We start from the raw sequence: 21,849 nt of genomic DNA on the forward strand, positions 1-21,849 counted from the left end.
TACAGGACCTGCAGTGGAAGGACTCCAAGTGCAGTGGGAAGGACTTGAGCTCATCTCTGGGATGTTGCACTGAGGCTCCTGCTGATTTCAGAGCTGCTTGTCCAGGTGTATTTTAACTGTTGTGTGAATGCATTATGGACCAAAAAATGGGAAAGCTGAACTCAGCAGGTTGGGAATTTTCTCCCCTTGTCTCTGCATCCTAGCTGTGCCTCCCTCCATTTCAGCTCAGTCTGCCTCTGCAGTTCTGCGAAGCGCTGTGCACAAAGCACCCAGGCATCCCAGGCATGCTCAGGGAGGCCTTGCAGTCCACTGTGTTCCGGTGGTTTTGGGAAGAGCCAAGCTCAGGCAGAGGCTGGCATTCTCACAGCAGCAGCAGCAGGTGGAGCCTGCCCTGTGCTGCCCTTCAGACATGGTGGAATCCATAGGAGCCAGCAGCTATGGGGTGTTCCAGTCCCTGTATCTGCCCTTCCCGTTCCCCAGGCATAGGTGAGACCAAGCAGGTATCAGGCTGGTCCCTAAGCAGAGGGGAGGACGGCAGGATCTGCCATCAGGCTCTTTTTCATCCTTTTTTCCTGTCAGTATCATGAGCCACATAGGGCAACAGGCAGAAAACTGAGCTTGCCTTGTACAGCTATGAAATCTTGAGCCAGTCCTTGCTGGAAATAGGAACTGAAATAGGAGCTTAGGAAAGTATTCACCTCTACCCTAAAACACAATTTGTGGTACTTTTGAACCAAAATAAAACAGAAAGAATTTAAAAATACATATAAAATTAATGATAACTCCTCTTTTCTTCTCTGTCTTTCCCAGAAATAAACCATTTTCTGTATTTTTTTGAGGTCATACCCTGGTTACTGCTGGACAAAACCCAATCAGATGGTAAATCTGAAGACAGTGATGGAGTGGAAAATATATCAAGATCTCTGAAACCATTACAACATTTTAATTACATGCTAAACTGGTTTTTCCACAAAGCAGTAGCTTCCCAGATGAAGGAACTGGGACTCAGGGCTGATAATAGTTGCTGATGCCCGGGCTGCAGATTGTGTGGTCAATCCTTTCTAATCAACTTCAGCTAATAGTACTGCTAAACCACTGCCTTACTTATCTCACGATATTTTATAGCTATAATAATTATTTCATTTGACCTTTTGTTGACCACTGTCATTTACCGTACATTCTGGCACAAGGGAGGCCTATTACTGGCATTATCCTCCCACCAGCAAGGAAATGGCATGACCTCTGAAAACTGACAAATAGTTGGCATGAGTTGGGCCCTTCATCACAATCACCAACACCATGGTCCTTTCATATAATCCTTTCATTGCTGAGGGTAGTCTGACATGTAAGACTGAAGTGTGGAGTGAGGAGTTAAGGGTAGTGGGAAGCTGTGTGTTTAATCTCTAAGGCTGCCTAGTTCTGAGTATGATGCACTGGCAGGGTGTGGAGGTGCTTCAGGCTTCTCACTGTGTGTATTGTGTATATAAGGACGCAGATATAACAGGCTTCATTTTCAAATAATAGCTCTGACTAAACACAGCTCATGTGCTGTTCCCCAATGGCCACTGTAAGACATATCTCTTTTCCTAGTCACTTCTGGATTGTACAGGGAGCAGGCTGAATTTAAGGGCTACAAGGGCTAATAACAGAAGGAAGAGAAGGAGCAGGAGTTCTGGATCCCCATTTCTCCCTTGTGGGTCATTAGCAGGCCTGGGACTGAGAAACCTGGCTGGCGTCTGCTGCTGGAGCTGCAGTGCTAGCAAGAGTGTGTGCAGGGGACAGATTAGGCAGAGGAGTAAAGTGTTTTAGTGGTTTTCAGAGTTCCTTGCTGAGAGCAGAGGACAGAGGCTTCAGGCTGGGTTCCTGTTGTCAAGGACTGTTCTCTCTGACTCTTGTGGCCTATTCTTTCTCCACTCACCTGACACAAATGTGTGTCTATCCTCTCCATCTTCAGTTTCCAGATACCTGTTCTGTCCTCTGCCATCTCAAATGTAGTCCTTTCCATACCCTGATGAGGTTTTCCATTCCCTGCAGCCCATGAGTCCCAGAGAGTGTCTCCTGACAGCTCAGCAGTGTAGCTGTTTGGCAGCAGAGCAGCTCACAAGGCTGGCTGACTATAATGCACTCAGGTGCTTGGTTAGCTGACACAACTCTATATGTAGAACAGCTCCATAGGTCTCTGCTGATTGCTTCATTTGTGTGGCTGAAAATATTGCCACCATTCCACTTCTAGAAATATCTGATCCATTTATCTAGCGTGATAGTAGTGGGGAATGGAGGGAGCAACCCCAGTCATTTATCCACATTTATTAAGCATGAGGAGAAGGCTCAGGGGATCCCTGTGTAGGGAGACACACTCGTTGCTATTTGAATGTCAGAGCAGTAGCTGATCTTGATTTCTCCTGTTCTAACACAAGGGTATTGCAACATGCACACAAGCAGAGTGTGAACTTGTTCAAAAATGAGTAATCTGCAATTTGCCACATCTTAAAAGAGGTACATGCTTGCAACAAGACACATTTTGTTAGTGCCACCAGACCTGGAGACATCTCCCATTTGCGCATTACATATTTGCTCATACTTAAATTGCTTATGAGCAGTACAGACTTGTCTAAGCTTTCATTTGATTTCAAGTGTGTTTCTTCAGGAGGTTTATTTTTATTAGTAAATATGTGGAAACTTAATTTATTTTTGTGTGTTTTCTCAAGTTTTTAAAAATGGCGAAGTATATTTTGATTCAGACATCCCTGCATTCCTGACTTGTTTTTTTCTTGTACTTTTTAGCATCAGTGTGACTAACAAAGAAGTACTTAATGCAATATGTTTGGTTGGTGATTTATTGGAGTTGAAATGTAGAAGGAAAATATGAAAAGCATGCCAGAATTGAAATGTGTTTCAGGATTTTTACAAAAAATGCTTGTGAAAATGTTTTTATTGGTTTTGCTTTCTGACTGAAGGCATTGCAGGGAATTCCAACTGAAAACATACCTCTGCAATTTGCCTAAAACATGTTGGAGATTTATTTTACAAAGAAGAAACAATTCCAAAGTGGTTGTTATTTAGACTTTTAATTTCTTTTCCAAGTACATCTTGATGGCAATAATGAACTTCAAAGAACAAATCAACCACTGGATAAATGTTCTAATATACAAGTAGAGCTTATGAATTTTCTATTTATATAGATGTGTGTGCATGTCTACATTTTAACTTAGATCTATATAGATAAAGCCTGCTTCTTGTTTTACTAATAGTTTTGGATATACTATAATGGCTGGGTTTGACTGCAAGTCAGTATTTTCCATGTCATAATTATCAATGAGACAGAATCTTTGTGCAGTTTAAAAAAACCCACAACCCACTGTTGTCCTTGCAGCACGACAATATTAATATTGATTCACTGAAATCAAAGAGTCATTAATGTTATTTGTGATTCAAACGATTGTGCTTTCAAAGCAGTCCAGGCTGTTTTCTCAGGGCTTTCCCAGTCCATCCTGGGTGGACGTGTGATGTGATATCCGTGTGTCACAGTTGGCCTCAGCTGGCAAGGTCTGCAGTTGCCATTTGGCAGCACCTTGGTCATTTTGTGCTTGCAGCCTTACTGAGAGGAGCTCCTGGGTGCTGCAGGTGGGGTTGGGGCTGCATCATAATGTGCCATTAGGGCTGCTCATCTCCTTGTTGCTGTAGGGCTGGGACACTCCTCCATACCTTCCCATCCTGGACTTCTACTATGGAATTTACACTTACACAAATATCAGCAGCAATTTTGTAACATCTGTTTTTTTTCCCCCCTCTCTCTTTTCCCAAGCATCCTCTTTGCAGACATAGAGGGTTTCACCAGTCTGGCCTCCCAGTGCACTGCTCAGGAGCTGGTCATGACACTGAACGAGCTCTTTGCCAGATTCGATAAGCTTGCAGCTGTAAGTTTTCTATTACAATTTTGTTTCCTCTTGTTTTTATTCTCCTGTTGCAAGAATGACATATTGTGCTGGTTCACTGGATTTCTTAAATATTCACTGCCCTAAAAGGCAAGCTATTGGAAGCATGAATATAAGCTGAATACTTCTTTCTCCTTTATTATTATTCTTCTTTTAGGAGAACCACTGTTTACGGATCAAGATCCTGGGTGATTGCTATTACTGTGTGTCTGGGTTGCCAGAAGCAAGAGCTGACCATGCACACTGCTGTGTTGAAATGGGAATGGATATGATAGAGGCCATCTCGTAAGTACCATATTCCCCACAGAGAAGCTCAAAACAAATGCTAGTAGATTCTCTTTCCTGTTAGTTCTTCTTAATATTAGGAACAAGGTAACCAAACCAGAGAACTCCGACCAGCAAAAAGGGAAACCAGCTGGAACAAAAATCCAAAATGCTGTTAAGCAGCAAAACAGATACTTGTGTCCATACAGTCATGTGAATAACAGAGCTCAGTCTCTTGATGAGAAGGCAAAGGTTACTGTAGTTATTGGAAGGCTTATTCCCAAAGGAGGATTCTGGTGAATTGCAGAATTGTGAGTTTGGAGGATTAATAATAACTTTATTAAATTTAAGTCACTATTCATTTTCTATAAACCAGTTTCTTACCTTAAAATTTCTCTGGTAAGGTCTGTCTTGTCTAGTTTAACAACTCCTTCTCTATGTGTCCCTGTGCCAAAAGTGTCAGATTCAACTTATTTTAAATTAATTACCGGCACAAAGCATGAAGTTGCTCTGGCACAGACTGGGACAGATTCATGGTCTTTTTCCTTTATTTCCATTTACTTCCCCATCTTTATTTTTTGTCTTTTAAAACCTGTTGTGATGCTTTGCCTGCTCCTGAGGTCAGACTAGCAACTGTGTTATTCCAGACCATTCCTGTCTTTAGAGAGTAACAAATAGGAGACCTGTATCTAGTTTTATTACTTGGAGGATTGCAGACAGTGTTGAATATTGTTTGCATTGCGCATGTGCTTTCACAGGCCAATTCTTTCAGAATTCAGGGAAGGAAGATTTATTTAGTTATCTTGATTGTATGCAAGTTTAGGTGCAAAGTTCAGTCAGTTTTGGATGGTAACTGAGCTGACCTTGATATCTACACGATCCCTGCTACACAGACTCTCCTGCTCTTTCCCTTGTCTTTTGTTTGTTTTATTTTCTGAAAGCATCTTCTCTAGTGGTACCAACAGAGAAGTAGAAGATCTCTTGGCAGTTCTCCTCTTATTCCATACAGTAAATTGATGGAGTTTCCACTTCAGCTTGATAAAATCTAGAGGTACCTCCTTGCTGAGCTTGGTACAGTACATCCTTAACCATTTGAATTTCTTCCAGAACATCAATACACCTCCAGACTTTTCAACCTCATTTTCATAACACAAATACAAGGGTGAAAAGCAGTGTGTTCACCCAGGAGACTCCACTCAAAGCACAGTATGCAACAGCATTCCCTTGCTTTGTATAGTATACACTGTCAGGACTTTCTACCTTCTGTTTCCTGGTTTTAAACTCCATTGCCTTGCACCAGTGTCCTTCTGGGGTTTGTATGCAGTGTGAAAAATAAGAGAAATTGCAAGTGACAAGTTTCCAGTAGCCCTTGAAGGAATGCTATTTCTTCCACGTGAGATACAATTAAGTAGCAGGTGACAAAGAGTCTTGTCAGACCTAGAAGCAGCAATCCTTAGCCACCAGCCCCGCAGAATACTGTGTTCATTGCCCAGTTGTTGGCCCGATGAAATCCAGAGGTCTTCACATGTTGCTGTGCAATTCTCCACAAGGTTAAATAACACCAGGAAGTCTAGACTTCATTGATTAACTGCAACCCACCTTACCTGGAATAAACACAGAGCTGAGGTGCACACAGTGTTTGTTTACAAATAGCTCTTCAGCAGCCTTTAAAACTTGTTTCCCACTCACTGTATAATGAATGCATTTAATAATATCTCTTAATAAGTCTGGAAGGTGACTCTGTTCTCACTATCCCTGCTCTCCCTCTTCCTCCCTCCTCCTCTAAGGATCAAGATAAGAGATTTCACAATTAAGGTAACCAATAGCTACTGAACATTTGATTGCAGGTAACAACTACTGAACATTTGATTGCAGACTTCACCAACACAGGGCCCTGCCCATAGGCTGATTTCACCTGTGTCTAATAACAGCAGGGAATGTTACCCCAAATAGGAAAGACTTCAAGAAAATTGTATTTACTGTACTGTTGCTATAAATGAGCTGACAAAAGGAAAGGTAACAAAGGATATTTCATTTCTCTATAAAGAATAACCAAACTTACTTGTTTGCTGCAAATCTGGACAAAGTCGCCTGCTCATCAATGACTCAACTGAGAAAAGTTCCCGGGTCTTATGTCAGTAACATGGCTTGGCACAAGGTACAGGTGGGGTTGTAGCACCCAGTGGAGGGAGGAACTGCAACTGTGTTGTTCCTATAACGTTTATGGGTGCAGCCACATTTTTATTACTCCAGTTCCTGTTCCTTTCTCGAGTGTTGTGGCTGGATCTCTTTCAGTTCATAAGCCTGTAACACCTTACCCGTATTTGCTTCCTTTACCTGCTTGTTAATAAAAATAGTGAATGTCACTTCAGTGAGTAGGTAGTGAAACATAAGAGAGGGATCGTAAAGAGAAAGGAACTCAAAGAGGATAGGAGCTGTTTTAACAAGAAGTCATCTTGGACTCAGTTGTAAGTGACATACTGCACTGTTAGGAGTGAACTGGAGTCCAGAGCTGGTCTATCTTTATTCATTCAATTTTATTAATAACTAAAGCATAGATTAGGACTGTGTTGATGTCAGGGAGTTGGGAGGACTTACCTATCCAGATGATATTATCTAGAAAGGACTGGATGAACCTGAAAACTGAAGAGATTGAAATCTGATAGATACCAAATACTTCCATACTGCAAGGAACTTACTACTCAAAGGAAGGGACAGTGGTATGTGATGTAGGTGAATTTGCCTGTGAAGCATGGCCATTCTGGGAATGATGTCACTGGCAATAACGAGAAGCGGAGTTGTTCTGAAAGCCTCATCAAGCCTTCTCCCTTCCCACACTCCTAAATTTATTTCTCATGTGAGCAGCTCTTGAAGTTAACTTTTGCCCTAAAGGGGAAAACCCACAAAGTATTCCAGCAATCTTTTGGGGAGTAAGCAGAGCATCCAAAACCTCATTGCATTCAGAACTTGAGTATTTGTAGCTGCCTGTTTGGAGTGACTGCAATAGATGTGGTTCTCTGGTTTTGCTGCTGTAAGGCCCGTTCAAGCTGTCCAGCTTCAGTGGGGTATTTCACACACATATTGCATTTCATCTGTGGAAGAGTTGATGCTTGATGCCATACAGACAAATTAAGATCTCTGAAATAATTTCCTTTTTCTCTTTGCAACATGCTATTACTCTTAATAAGGCCAAGTGCTGGCAGGTTATGTCCAGCTTTGGTATGGAAATTGGAGACCAGCACTTTAATCTTTTTACTGCCCCAGAGACAATTTTTTTATGGTTCTCAACTTGATCCTGAGTTCAGTGAACATGGATTTACTCCAGGAGCTCCACGTTCTAATTAGTGCTCTTCTTGGCCAGCCTGGCCATCCAGGAGCAGTACAGGTCGTCCAGTTTTGTTGTGTTGTCCTGTTGCTGTGGATGAACTGCACTGTGTGCATCTGTAAATAATTTATGGATCATTATGGATTTTTGTGTTCTGGATGCAAGTTTGTGCCGCTGACGCAACCATTCAGTTGTTAGTAATGGCCCTTCTTCCCCGTGTCTCTTTTCAGACTGGTCCGTGAGGTGACGGGTGTGAATGTCAACATGAGGGTCGGAATCCACAGTGGGAGAGTTCACTGTGGGGTCTTGGGCCTTAGGAAGTGGCAGTTTGATGTGTGGTCCAACGATGTCACATTAGCCAACCACATGGAAGCAGGGGGCAAAGCTGGGTAAGTTGCTTCATCAAAGCTGTTGTGCTTATCCATCAAACTCCCACACTGAATGTGTAGGAGCAGTGGCATGGATAAATCAATTGGGGTTTATCACTTGTTTGTTCCAGTACATGAAAACCATCCCCAACAGGACCTGGAATTTTAGGTGACCACTTTTCAGAGCCCACAAAACTTGCTTGTCTTTTGTGTCATTCAAGGCGCATCCACATAACAAAGGCAACCCTGAACTATCTCAATGGAGACTACGAGGTGGAGCTGGGCTTCGGGGGGGAGCGCAACGCGTATCTGAAAGAGCACAGCATCGAGACCTTCCTGATTGTGCGGTGCAGCCAGAAGCGGGTAAGAGCAAACAAACTAATGCAGGTTTAGGTACCTTTAATAACTTGATGTCTCTGACACACCAAAGCAGAGCCTTTATAGATGAGACAGTTGGCATTCAGTGACAAAAATTCCTGTTTCTCTCTCCTCTTCCTCAACTTTTATGTGCATAAAATGGAATAGCCACCATCTACAAACGTGTCTGAATCTAGCTCTTTCTCATTCTTTCAAAGAAATTTTCCTCAGTTGTTTTCAAAGTCCCATTGAAAAATGTTGTTAATATAGATATGTAATTTGTAGAAGTACTTAAAGGAATAGATTAAAACCACAAAGATCTTTTCTCTGTCAGATTACAGAGGTGATTTTGTCTGCCTGCTCACCAGATGAATGAACATGAAGATTAGAGCAGTTCCTATCATTGCTTTTCAGCCTCTCTTTCTGAAGATGAGAAAAAGTGGTCCACTGTAATGATCAATCATCATGGTGACAGTAAGATGAGATCATACCAACTGTGACATGGGTCAGGCTGCATGAAATAAGGCTATGAGGGCTATAAGGCTATAATCAAGTCAAACTCAAGTGGACTTCAGCTGATGAATCTTCTTTTTGTGACACTGTCAATAGTAAATTATCGCTAGTTCGTATTCTTTTTAAAAATGGTAGACTGAAATACTAGGAAAGGACCTTTTTGATATAGTTGAGCATAGCCAATAATATTTCTTTTAATAATTTCTGCACTTTAGCCCCTACTTTGCTTTTCACAGTATGGGCAAGCATATACAGATTGGCCTGATTTGAAAATAATTTCATATATTTCTGAATCTAAAACAAATTAGATCTTCCCACATCTGTAAATATGATTGCTGTGAGATTAAGTGAATTAGTGTCTGTGATAGGTTGCAACAGTATGGTTGATTTGAATAACCAACACCTGTACAGAAAGACTTTGCTACTATTGCCTCATTTCCTGAGAATATGGAAGCCTCAAATCTCCTTAATGGATATTGTGTAAAAAATCTCCAAGAAAATCCCTTATCATCTGCTAAAGAGAGAAGCTGATGTTTTGGCCTCTATCTGCTCATAAAATAAATCTCATTAACAATTGTCAATCTTTGAAAGAGGATTAGAACTTGCAGTGCAAGATTATTGTTCCTGAGCATCACTGCCTGTCAATGAGCCAGCTGATGTTTTAGGTATCTAAATCACTTCCTCTTTGCTCGGCAGATTTAAGAATATAAACAAAAATGCCCTTGTGGTCAGAGCCCATGTCCTGGAGTGGAGAGCCTGTACTGACTTCTTCGATCATGCAGTCACAGGTTGTCTGCATGTTCTTGTGGAGAACCAAAAGTTTCTCTGGAGAGAAGATGAAGACATAAGGTCAGGATTCTGCTGCTTGCAAGTGTAGACAAAAAAATCTCAGAGACTTCAGTGTGCTTGGCACCTGACTTCATTTCTGAAGACAGGATGTATTTTGAGTAGGAGATTGGACAGAGACTCATTAGAGATGTGGAATCCATTGCAGACACAGGTTTTGAGGAACCTGCATCTTTATGCCTTGATTTGCCATAGGAAAATAAAATGGGCCATTCTTTCACTGCTTTATATGTATTTATTGCAGCTCTGTTGCATAGTGTAGCCCTTAGCTCAAGTCTCTGAGCATTGCTATAATGCTGCTGTAACATGCTGCATCCCAGAGTAGCTTAAAATTGGGACATTTGCATGACTTATGTAATTATTGGGCTAAACTGAAAGATAAAAAAGCAGCTACCCAGTGTCATGGGTATTAGGTGTTTGAGTTTCTGGTGTGCCCATACTGCTGTAACTTTTGTGATGCCACAGATATTTTTTATCTCTTTGTGAGCAGCTTAATAGAATCATAGTGAGCCTTGGATTGGAAAGGACCTTAAAGGTCATCTTGTCCCACCCCCCCATCTCAGGGTGAGGACACCTTCCATTAGACCAGGTTGCTCAAAGCCCCATCCAGCCTGACTGTGGACACTTCCAGGGATGGGACATCCAGTATTTCTCTTGAAAACCTGTTGCAGTGGTTAAAGTGCTGTCCCTGTTCAGAAATGCATTTTCACATAACATGAAGGTCAGAAGTGAGAAAAGCTTTTGCCCATTGTCAGTTCAGTCAGTCTTGAACTTTGTGCCTGATGGTAGAAAGTTCTGGTAATTTACTTTTTCCCTTCATTTCTGCTTGATTTTAATGACTTCTTGTGATATATTTAGCCAGGTTTTCAGTTCATTCTGTTCCAGTAATGGCCATAAAATGTTCACCTAACTTAGTGAAGAGCTCCTGTGAGTTGTGTCTGGGTTCCTGCTGTCCTCGCACATAAGGCTTGGCATTAGCATTGACCTGAGAGCAGATCCAAGTAACTGCCTGAGCTGTTCCTCAGTTCACATAGCAGAATTATCTGGATACCTGGTTCATCAGTCCCACAGTTATCAAAACCCAACAATCCCATGAGTTATGATAAACAGATAAAATGCAAGGGTATATATCCCATACCCTTTCTGCTTACTGTTACCACGGGGAGCCACAAGTTTGAATGAATTTTCTGTCTTTTTTGTTTGTTTGACTTTTTCATCGTGTTAATGCCATTTCTTGGGCACAGAGTAAGTGGGAGGAATATCCATCTAATATTTTTGTTCCAGGAACTGAAAATAGCTTCTTCTTTGAAAATGTCTTTTTTTCTTTTTCCTTTTTAAAAATGCTATTAACTGGAATATAGTCAGTGCAGTTTTAGGAGGGAAAAAAAGCTAGATTCTGCTCCCTCAGTCTTAAATAATATTGCTAGACCTGAAAATGTAGTCCTTGTTTTCTGTCTGATATGCACAAAGGCTGCTTTCTATTAAAAAAGAACAAAATGCAAAGTTTTAAAATCCAGTCTTTTTGGATTTTTTCTCCTCATCTTTACCTCCAGATCTGCTTTCAACTTTCTGTTTGCCCTGTCCTGTGATTCTGCTGCCCTCATGGGTGAGCACTTGCCTGTGAAGCATATAAAAAGATGAAATTAGCAGGTTCTGCCATAAAAGTCTGTTGAATCTTTTGCTGTAGTTTGTTTGCTCCCATTAGTGCTACCACCGTTCTGCTCTAAAACCTAGTGCTCTGGTTGTCTGCTGTCTGTCAGTATCCCCTCTCCCTCTCCTTTTTTCTCCTGTGACAGACTCTTCTAATGTCTTCACACAACAAAGAAGAGCCAAGTACAAGCTCTCATATTTTCTTGCTCATCAAAGGAAACCTTTACCTTTTGCAAAGTTGGATTATCCCAGCGTCTTCTATTTATTCTGTGATGAACTAATGTGATTCCTGATAATGAAATGAAGTTTCTGTCTGTGATCTCTAATAGAATGATCATGCGTTTTGTACACTTGAATGTCTCAAGTTCCATTTCTACTATGTTAGTCCTCAAATGTTGAGTGCTAATACTCCTTTTCTTCATCTCTCAAATACACCTCTGCTTCTCTCGTTTGCCAAATCTGTCGTTGTTCACTTGCTGCCAGTTAAGAGAAGAAAAAAATTCAACCAAATCTGCCCTGAGAGCAGTAACTGAGTAACTCTGCTAGTAGCTTTGATTCAGACTAATAATTCCTTATTCAACATTGTCTTTGCCATTTCACTAGAAACTAGCTCTTTTCCCAGCTTCATATTCCCCATCTGTCTTAGCCCTTACTCTCCAGCACAGCACTCTGACAAATGTTCTATGGAAGAAACAAAACCAGTGAGAACTATCGCATTTTTTTTCCCTTTAGAAAAACTTGGATTCAAGGCTGTTAATCCAAACCCAGCATTTGCTGCTCTACAAGCTCTGTGTCATGATCACTGACTAAATACTTATTAAAAAATTCTGTTACCAGAACTGAAGTGGAATTTGGCAGTTTTCCACAGATCTGGAATGGAGGTTGTCTTTCTGACTTCAGCACATCACACTTCAAGTTTTGCTTCCAGACATGGTTTAGTGGGACTTGGCAGCACTGTGTTTACAGTTGTGTTTAATGATCCTAAATGCAACCTAAATGATTCTATGATTCAATGCTTTCCATTTATAACCCTATGCTTGTAAGCCTTCTTCTCTTTTGCCTGTACTGTGGCAGTAGTGATTACCTGGAAAAAAAAACAATCTGCTCCTTCATTTCTACAGTAATGAAGAATTTTAAGTTTCTGTTATGCTCATGTGGTTTAGGGTGGTTTATACAGGGTTAACTTCAGTTCTTATCCAGTTAATTTTCACAATCATTTGGATATGTGTTTCTAATGGACTAAATGCATTAGCATGATAGAAATACAGGAATTCTCCAAGGAGATCTTTGCCTTTCTTCCTTACTGGCTTCATTCTTTACCTGAAAGCCTGTATTTCCAGATAAACAGCAATTTATCAGCTAGAATTACAAAAACTGTTGCCCACATTTTAGTGATTCCCAAACTTAACCCCTAGGCATTGCAATGACCTGCACAATGGTGTCTTTACCCTCCTACAGAGTGGTTTTGTTTTATCCCTGTTACATCGGGCTTTTTTAGCTTGCCCTGCAGATTGTGGCATTCATATAGCATAACTCTCATCCTCCACCTTCACAGCTCTTATATCTGCCCTTCTGAATTTTATTCAAAACATTTGTCCCAGTCATTATTGCTATCTTATAACTTCCTTGATAATATTACAGTACTCCATTTAATTATCTCCAGTTCTTGTGCTGCCCAAGTTTCTGGTGTTTGTACAGGAGCGTGTCGCTCGGTGGTTGTTGCTCACTTCTGCTCTTCTCTGACATCAGGTGCTGCATTAATTTGCAGAACCATCACAACTACTCTTCTCAGCACTTCAAAGCTTTACTCTGAGAAGGGTGGAAAAGTGTGTGTTTGGTGGAGTGGGAAACAGACCTTAAGGTGAATAAGATTTTAACAACACATAGTTTAACAGCTAATTTTATTGTCCTCAACACTGTCAGAAAACTAGGGGAATGCTTTGCTTTGAACACGAGTAGAAACAAAATGTGCCTGCAAACAGATGAGCAATACTGCTGACCAAACACACTGTGCTGAGTGCACAAAGTCTGCAAAAGGAAAAAATGTTTATTTTTTCTAATGTCTTTCAGTTGATTACACTTGGGTGTTTCTTTTAACAATAGCAGGTACACACCAGTTTCAGAAAGGATTGTTGATGGTGGCCTTAAAACAGCTCAACAAAACTTTGGCTGTAACTCCTAGAAAAACAATTCTCATTCTTTTCTAAATATCGCCCTGGAATTCCATCCAGCTGAAGAAACAAAATGGTCCTTTAAATGCTGAGCATGTGACTCTCCTAAAATACAATCAATCCAATGTGATGATTCCTCAATTTAACACATTTAATCAGAGCTCAGCAGGGTTCCACTCTTGTAGATTTATGGAGGCAGTGGTTTGGAGCATGTAACACTGCCAGAAACATCATGCACATGTCAGAAGGGCTTCAGGAAAATTTAAAGAATAATATGTAGCTCAATCTGATATGGCTGATCCACGATCAGATTTCACTGTTGCACTGATAGTGATCAATATGTTGGAAAATCCTGTCACACACACTCTAAAGAAGTAACCAGGAATTCTTGATTCAATTAATAAGAAAACCTCAGCTCTTTCTGCAGTTTTGCTGTAACATTACTGTAGCTCAGTGTGTGGGAAATGGTGGTGGGAACACAATAAAACCCCTGGGAATCAGATTTACAGTCTCTTTGTGAGTCCAGTTTTGAAAAGTTCCCACAACAGCTTTCTGGAGTTTAGCCACCTAAAATCTGAAAAACTCATTGCTGTCAGAAACTTTTGCACCTTCTGCTCTTGTTGGTAGTGCCTGTAATGAGTAGGACTGAAAGGTATCACTATTTCTCTTTCTTTATTCTTCTTTTTCACTCTTGTTATGCCTTAAGGCAGCCTTGTGTGCAAGTTGTCCTTATGCTGTCACTTAGCCAGGAAGAAACAGAGGAGGCATCCTCATAAATTTCCACAGAGGAGCTGTGACCCATCTAATGCTTCATTTTTAGTTTGTTATTTTCATCACCCACTGAACAAGTGATTTTGCAAAAAATAAATTATCTCAATTTTTTAAAACAACAGGTTTTATTTTTCCTTTAATAAGTGTTGATGTTAACAGCAAAGTCCTATTGTTCAAGATGACATAGTAGCACATTATGTAATGTGGAAAAGCAAAAGGACACTGTGCTTGTATATATGTGTTTTAATCTGATTGGAAATATTGCTGAAACATAGTCCACAATCCAGTGGAAACTTCCTGCAAGAGGTGGGGGGGAAATACTGCCAGAGTTTGTGAAGCCATGGAAAATTTATGGTGCCTGACCTCATGGTTAGAAACAATCTCAGAATTACATGTTTACCCATTTGTCCTGTCCTTGCCTCAATCCAGATGTGTCAATAAATATGTATGAGGTCTTTTATTTCCTTCAAATTCATCGAGCTTCAGACTCACTAGTACTTGCAGCAGGTACGAGGATCACTCATGGGCTGAGAGGGGTAGTATGTCTTCATGGACTTTGGCATTAAGGCTTTTCTCAAATTCTGACCAAATTTACTAACTCATGGGGTGAAATCCTGCTGTATATCACTTTGATCATCTGTTGATGTAAAGGCATTTGTAAAGTAACCAAATAGATTTCTTTTATGGGTCCCCAGACTAGTTGCAACATCTGGGGTTTTTTATTCCATTTGGTTGAAATCTCTCCCCTTAGCTGGAATAAAACGGATTGACAGTGTCACTTCTGCTATTGAAAAACAATATCTATGTGCTTGGAGATAATGAAACTGTATTTCCTACCAGTTTTCTGGCATCACATCATAAAAGAAAGAAACATAACTATGAATAAGATTGCATAACTTAAAAAAGCCACAAGAAAGTACTACAAATGATGGCAGAGAATATAAAGAGCAGCAAGTCTTAAAAAACAAAACCTCAAACCAACACAAATCTGGACATCATGATTTCATCACATTAATGTATTTTTAGAAACATTTAAAATATGTCTCTCCTGGAGGTTATCCAGTGGCTCTGTCATGGTTGCTCGTGTGAAATTCAGCTGGTGCCAAGTGCTGGCATTTTCATCCATTGCAGATGAACCAGTGGTGGGTTCAATATGGGGAAGAGGTGATGTGGGAGCACTTGTTGTCCTGGGGGCATCCATGTGGCAGCACCTATGGTTCCCCTGATGGTCCTCCCCGGGAGCTGACAGCTCCCTTAGCTCTGCTCCCACAGGCTTTCCTCATGAACCTACACTTGTCATCCTGGCTGGGTGAAGGTCTTTGCTGGCACCCTGGGGCTGCAGGACCACTGCTGCTCGCTGTCACGGGGCCAGTTAGTTGGCTCTGGGACACAGGGCTCCTGTCACAGGTGGCCCCATGTGTGGCTGTGAAGCTGCAGCCCCACGTGCTCAGCAATGTTTGGTGCCCACATGGTGAGATGTGGTCTCGAGGGAAATGTTGTCATTGTAACTGTCTCTTCCTTGCGAGGAGAGAGAAGATGATTTCCCATGCTTGTCAATCAGGCAGCTTTCTCCAGCACTGAATTTCAGCAAGCCTTTTTAAATTTCTTCTTAAAAACCCTAATTTAAGGCAGCACAGCACTTGACATTTAACTCTGTGGTTGCCATGGAGATAACACCAGGTATTTTGCAAACTCCTGAGAGGTACAAGTTACACTGAATAGTGGGGAATGAAAATAAATAGGTATGGAATGCAGACTCCAGGCAAGAAAAGCAGTGGACCTACTTGTATTGTCAAATAACACTTGAACCAAAATTCTAGAGCTGAAAGCAATGAAAGCTTTCTTTTTAAATAACTCAGTTGTCTGGAAATCCAAAATTAACTATTACATCTGTTTTCTTCTCTAATGTCATTGAAGCAGCAATTCTCTTGAAAAAGCTTAATCTCTCAAGTAATAAATAACAATCCCTACCTTCTGAATTTTCAAGCTCTCCAGAGTTTATCTCTTTTAAGCAAGGATATAATAATTGCCACCCCTCTGCCTCCTGAGTTAGTACAGGTAAATCATACAATCCTCCCTGAGCCAGACTGCTGTGCAGCCCTTGCTAGAGGGACTTTTGTCCACAGAACACATTCCATGTGGAAACCTGCCTGTGTTTTTGGCTAGGGACTATATTCAAAATAAGGAACTAATGTGCCTGTTGTTGAGTCCAGTAACACATTGCACTTCTGTGCTCTTCAAACTGGCACTGAGCTCAAATGAAGCCTGTCCTAGATCCTGTGCTAACCTCACAGCAAGCTCCCACTGCAGGCAAGAGTCAAAACCTTGATAACAAAATCAAAGACTTTGTCCAAACTTCAGGAGAATTAGTATCAATGTCAAACTGGAAGCTAGCATTAGTCGGGAAGACCATTTTGTCACACTCTGCAATTGCATTACCCTTGTAATACCCCAGTACAGAGTTGTTTGCAAGATTTTCATGCTTTCCTTAGCATGTCTGGGAATATGCTCCTGCAAGTGTGGAAAATTATTTGCTTGTGCCTATGCAGAAAGGTGTCCTGTATTGCCATAGCTTCAAGGAGCTTCAAGGCTCCTGTTCTTCAACCAAATCACTCACTGTGTTGTTTCTCTTCTAGATATAACAGTTCTTTTGCTTTTTGAGGACTCTCTGTGTAGAATCTCGGCTTGGAACTGCAATATTCTATCTGAAATCATTCCGTTTGATTCAGTTTGCTAATAAAGAAAATAGATGTCTCCATTTTGGAATGCTCCCCATGTTTACACAGGTTATGGTGGTTGTTCAGAACAAGTAAAGGAATAAAATGGTGGGTTCCACTTAAAGTGTTCTAAAAATAAGAGAAAGAGATGGTGGACTGAGACTGCTTCTGATCAGTGACTGCTTCATAGAGTTCAAGGTGCAAAGCCAGCTTTTGGAGTGAGAGATCAAATGTGAGAGATGCTTGGAGAATGACTGCTGTGTAAATGTTTGAAAATTTATTATGCATTTTTTTCTGGTTTGTATTCCAGAAAGACGAGAAAGCCACGATAGCCAAGATGAACCGCCAGCGTGCCAATTCCATCAGCCATAACCCGCCACACTGGGGAGTTGACCGGCCCTTTTATAACCACCTCGGAGGTCACCAGGTCTCCAAGGAGATGAAGAGAATGGTAATGCCTTGCTTTATGGACATTAATTTATTTTCTTCTTAATACGACATTATATCCTTCCTGCTTTGTCTGAAGGTTTTTACAGCCCTGAGGGTGTTTTCCAAATGGGGGTGGAAAATTCTACTTTGACTCCAGAAATAACAATAATTGGTACATCTGGAGGTGAGTGATTGTGAGATGAGGCACAAGGTTGTTTGAGAGGGGAAGGGAGGCTGAATGGCACAAAGAAAGCTCTTTTGTCTGACTTGTCCCACATTCTGAACACTCATCCAGGCTGTGTGAGAAGATGTGATTATTGCAAAAACTGCTCTGTAACCCAAGCATTTGAGAGGCATCTGACATACATTTCTATTAGCTCAGTACCTGAAAAGGTTTCTGGCTTGCATTGTCACAGCCAGGTGCTATTCTCCTCTCTAAGCTGCGTGCTTCTGGGGCCCCAGGGATGTCCCTGCCATGTTTAATCCTGGAGAATACATTTTTGAGTACATGGATTAATTGGCCTAAGGTAGCAGGCATCTTCGTTTCTTTCTTGTACCTTTCACAGTCTTTCTAAATTAAAATGAACAAGAGCTAATTACCAATTCAATTGCACTGAGAGGACTTTTATGGCTTATTTTACATAAAGGTGTAGATGATATCCTTGTTTTCTGCAATAAAGATTAAGAAGATACTTTATATTATAGTGGCTATTTTTAAAAATAATAGAAATATTTAGCACCTCTATAATTGTGTGCATAATCAGATTATTCTATAACTTTTTTTATGTTGCTTTGAGCCTTCATGCACAGTCAAAAGTGTCTATTTGTTACTCACTTTGTTGTCTATAGTCAAAGTTCTGCTCCAGGTCACCAAAGCTTTTTAAGTATTTAAAAAAATTTATGAACATCAGATTCAATCCCACAATTTAAAAATTTGGGCATAGCTATACAAAACTGCATATGGTATCTTTTAAAGGGAAATGCTGGCACATTTATTAATAGTTGGTGCTAATATTATTCAATCTTAATATTATTTTACATTGCTAAACCAAATTTCTTAGTCTCCATAGTAATGTTTCTTTCATTTTTCAGATCTCCAAATGAGGGCTTCTGACATGAGCATACAGATCAGTGGAACTGTGCATTTTTTATGTGGGCTTTTCAATAGGGTGTGCTCAATAGGGATGACATTATTAGAAGAGACTAATCACACTAGCACATAATTATAATTATAAGTTTCTTTGAATAGCTTTTAAGGGGTTCTTGAAGCCTCCAGTTCAGAAACAAGGTGTATGCATGCCAAATGGTATTATGCTTCTTGGTGTTAATTACAGTTTGCCGTGTCTAGCTGGTTGTTCAGTTGGAAAAACATAATTATTTATTGAAATACCAAGCTGAGTCCTAAAAACTTCACTGCCCCTCACTTGTGGGAGGAAAGACTTACTTTTTTTTCCTTATCTTGAGCCTTTCCCTGTAATGCTATTTACCTTCTTGAAAATTCAGCAGCTCAGAAAGTCTCTTCTACTCAATCTGCCTCTTGTATTAAGCTCTCTTTTGAGAAGCTGATGTTGCATGCATCAGGCTGTTTCTTGAAACCCAACTGAAACCTGATTCAGATGTATTATTTTCAGCTAGACTTTTTGTTGTTCTTATGGATTGTTTTTTAAAATCTGTTATTTACAGATTTACAGATCTGTTATGTTTGAGATGCATTAGTAAAAATGCAAACATGCTCCCCATGGCCTCCCCATTTTAATATCTTCTAGATGGACATTTTAGTGACTAGAGCACAGGACAAATTTCTCCATCTCCTGTCTCAACTCTCTCTCTGTTAACACCTAATTTAAATATGCATTTCCTTGTACCACCCAGCTTTGCACAGTACTTTGTACTCTCTAACACCATGTTACATGTGTGCTGTGTGTGTTTAATGCATGCAGAGTGCACGCTGGCTGCAAACTGCCTGCTTAGAAATACAAAACACAGAGAGACAGACGGGGAGCAGAACTACAGAGGTTTTTATCAGTGCTCCTCAGAGATGACATGTCATTGATCTTGGTAAGCAGCACCAGCTCTCAAACCTCCTGAAAATGTGCTCTTTGCTCCACATCACCCACCTTCACCCAGACCTTTTGCATGTTGTTATATGTAGTCTTTCATCTTGGAAGCTGCGAACATGTAAGGTTGGATTAGTCAAAGTATTACACCAAAGGCGGGCAGTGCAATATTGCCTTTCTCTTCAAGACCTGGAGCTCCTTAGCTCTGTAATTTCAAAACAGGTATTTATAAGGGTAATTATGAGATTGTCCTCAGGCAGGAGACAGGTAATATTGCAGTGATGTGCAGTTTCACTATATTAATGTGTAGATATGAATACATTTGTGTGTAGAAAATAATACAGATGGTTATGAAGGGCACTGGGTTTTGTCACAAATGTGAAACATTTTGCATTTTCAAGACAACCATATTTTCAGGAAAAAAAAGAGACACTGTTTTTTTTGTGGCTCTACTTACAATTCCCTGAAAGAGAATATTAAAGTTCCCTGAAATGCATTTTTGGGAAGGCACAGTCATATTTAATAGAAAACAGAATTATTTTGGCCATTTTTCTTTCCAGTGAATGCTGGCACAGATAGCTGTCTCTATTCTTAGGATATACTAGCAGTAGTCTGAGAGGAGACGGATTAGCAACAAATGTAGTCCTATATTCCTTTTTTTTCTCCTCCTCCTCCTCCTCTTTCATGGCATTTCAATGTGCTGCCACGTCTGGGCACATCAGCAGGGCAGCAGGTGGGGTTTGTATGGAATGACAGTGTGGGCAGTGGCATGGGGAGGCCTTTGGTCCCTGCTTCTCTTCATGTTGCGGCTTGGACCTTAACCTGCACCAGGTCCAGCAGATTTTCCACCATGTTTCTAGTTGAAGTTTTTCCCTTGTGCACACAGGAGTTTTTTCAGACACTTGCAGATATGAATAAGATAAATTATCCTACACATGCCCATACAGTGGCAATCTAACATGTCCTGGAAAACGGGAGTCACTTTCCCACTCCTACCAGTGGCTAACTGGGGCCTGAGTCAGGTGGGGCTGCAACTGTGTCAGCTCACCCCATCCAGCCCAACAGCCTCTGCACTTCCCTTGTGCACGGCTCTCCTCCCCAGACCATCACAAGCCCTTCTTTTTCCCTTCCCACTGCCTAGCAGTGCCCTTTCTCGCCCAGCAGAGCCTTCAGGGAGGCAGCAGCCCAGAGACATCAGTGTTGCACACTGCTGATCCTGACCTCCATTAGCTGGTGGAGTCACTGCCCCAAACACACTGGTAAATGTGCAGAGGAAAGTCAGATACAAATGCCCTGGGAGGGCCAAGAGCCCTGCTCTGTCCGGAGCCCTGCTCTGGCTGGAGCCCTGCTCTGGCTGGAGCCCTGCTCTGTCCGGAGCCCTGCTCTGGCTGGAGCCCTGCTCTGGCCGGAGCCCTGCTCTGGCCAGAGCCCTGCTCTGGCTGGCAGCCTCTGCTGGAGCCCTGCCCCTGGGAGCCCAGGTTGCTGCAGGGCCGGTCCTGCGGGCACAGAGCAGCCCCGGGTGGGCAGAGCAGCCTGCACAGCATCAGCTCCGTGGCTGTGCACGGAGCAGGAGGAGAGCCTGGCAGAACAGCACAGCTGCTTGCTATTTGTGTGGCTTTTTACAGCTTGTGTGCTCGTTTCCTAAACAAAAGCAATCAGTCCTGGACCAGTGTATCTCTCTGGAAATGGAGACTTTGGTGCCGCTTATTCCCCCAAGTCCCCACTCACCAGCCTTGTCTTCCCCACTAGTCCAGTTTGTAATTGCAAAATGGTCAAAAATATGTGGACATGAAAGCATTTGAGAGTACAGGTATATTTATAGCTATAACAATATTTATACACCACTGAGAAATACTTTGCTTTTCTCAGTATATATTTCAGAGATCTTTTATAAATATTGATGAATTTTAGACTTCTGGAAATAATATTCATGTCTCAGTTTTCATCAGCAAAACAAAATTGCTATTAAAGAAAAACCAATTTGGGGATTGTAGTTGACTGTAAACTGAAAGAGGTTTGCTGTAAACAGCAATAAAAAGGCAAATGTTGATTCTTTCCAAAATTACAGGGCTGTTCTAGATGACAAATTATTCTCTTGCATCTTTTACTCTGCTCAACATTATTAAGTTTGTATCCAGAAAAGCACATCCCATTTGGGATTACGATAAATTAGCAGAATGTGGATGAGTTAGAGATAATCTAGTGGACAAAATTACAAATTAGCAGAGTTTCAATAGTTTGTCCTCTGAATATGTTGAAATATTGTGTTTGCTCTAACCTAGAAGGGAGAAGACTGATTAAAAAAAAGTCTTCAAATACAGGAACGTTTATAAGGACAAAAAATAATGATAAATCATTATCCATGACTGTAAAGGGCAGGTTTAAAAATAATCATCCTAATTTGCTGAAAGGAGGGTCTAAGTTAAAAAAAAACTTGAGTGCAAGG

The 21,849-nt window shown here is 41.0% G+C and overlaps 1 protein-coding gene across 1 annotated transcript in view; it reads left to right on the forward strand.

The window, feature by feature from the left end:
• Window positions 1-21,849, forward strand: part of ADCY5 (adenylate cyclase 5) — a 205,207-nt gene that overhangs the window by 143,950 nt on the left and 39,408 nt on the right. Inside the window, exons 4-8 of the mRNA XM_058839754.1 lie at window positions 3,806-3,917; window positions 4,093-4,220; window positions 7,755-7,913; window positions 8,114-8,255; window positions 17,228-17,368. Coding sequence (XP_058695737.1) covers window positions 3,806-3,917; window positions 4,093-4,220; window positions 7,755-7,913; window positions 8,114-8,255; window positions 17,228-17,368 — 682 coding nt within the window. The remainder of the gene's footprint in view (window positions 1-3,805; window positions 3,918-4,092; window positions 4,221-7,754; window positions 7,914-8,113; window positions 8,256-17,227; window positions 17,369-21,849) is intronic.

Source organism: Poecile atricapillus, chromosome 5, assembly GCF_030490865.1.
Source record: "Poecile atricapillus isolate bPoeAtr1 chromosome 5, bPoeAtr1.hap1, whole genome shotgun sequence".
NCBI classification, from domain to species: Eukaryota; Metazoa; Chordata; class Aves; order Passeriformes; family Paridae; genus Poecile; species Poecile atricapillus.